The sequence below is a fragment of the Sinocyclocheilus anshuiensis genome, unplaced genomic scaffold (genome assembly GCF_001515605.1).
Source record: "Sinocyclocheilus anshuiensis isolate Anshui unplaced genomic scaffold, SAMN03320099.WGS_v1.1 scaffold287, whole genome shotgun sequence".
Classification (NCBI taxonomy): domain Eukaryota; kingdom Metazoa; phylum Chordata; class Actinopteri; order Cypriniformes; family Cyprinidae; genus Sinocyclocheilus; species Sinocyclocheilus anshuiensis.
In genome coordinates this window covers 368816-369377 of record NW_015552557.1, presented here as the reverse complement: position 1 = coordinate 369377, position 562 = coordinate 368816, and the positions used below count along the sequence as shown (strand labels likewise).

Here is a 562-nt window from a genome sequence, read left to right as displayed (position 1 = left end):
CCACATTTGAAATGAGAACTGCTGAAACAACAACCTCAGTTGTATCTACACCTGGCATAGCATCTGCCGTTGGAAGCACAACGTTTCAAACTGCCACTTGGCACCACCACTGCAGAAACCACTATCATTGGCACCACTTATGTGAAAAAAATAACTATGACAGATACCGATTCCTTAGAATGTACCACCACTTGTACACACACTACCCTGTAGAAACTACTTCTGTAGAAACTACTACCCTGGGAACCACTTCTGTAGAAAGTACTACCCTTGGCACTGCTTCTGTTGACACTAAACCTTCAGTTAGTTCAACGGGATTAGTATTGGAAACATCCACATTTGAAATGAGAACTGCTGAAACAACAACCTCAGTTGTATCTATGCCTGGCATAACATCTGCTGTTAATAGCACAACGTCTCAAACTGCCACTTGGCACCACTATTGCAGAAACCACTATCATTGGCACCACTTATGTGAAAAAAACAATTCTGACAGATACCGATTCCTTAGAATGTACCACCACTTGTACACACACTACCCTGTAGAAACTACTACCCTGGG

General features: G+C 42.5%; 1 protein-coding gene across 2 annotated transcripts in view; it reads left to right on the top strand.

Moving 5' to 3' along the window:
- The window catches only part of LOC107664600 (mucin-17-like), a 17084-nt gene that overhangs the window by 8268 nt on the left and 8254 nt on the right, over positions 1–562 (top strand). Inside the window, exon 1 of one of the 2 annotated variants that reach the window (XM_016455215.1) lies at positions 497–540. The exons of the other annotated variant lie outside the window; for it this stretch is intronic. Within the exon in view, the coding sequence (XP_016310701.1) occupies positions 513–540 (28 nt within the window). The 5' untranslated portion in view covers positions 497–512. Of the gene's footprint in view, positions 1–496; positions 541–562 lie in introns of those variants that run through there. 2 annotated transcript variants of the gene reach the window in all.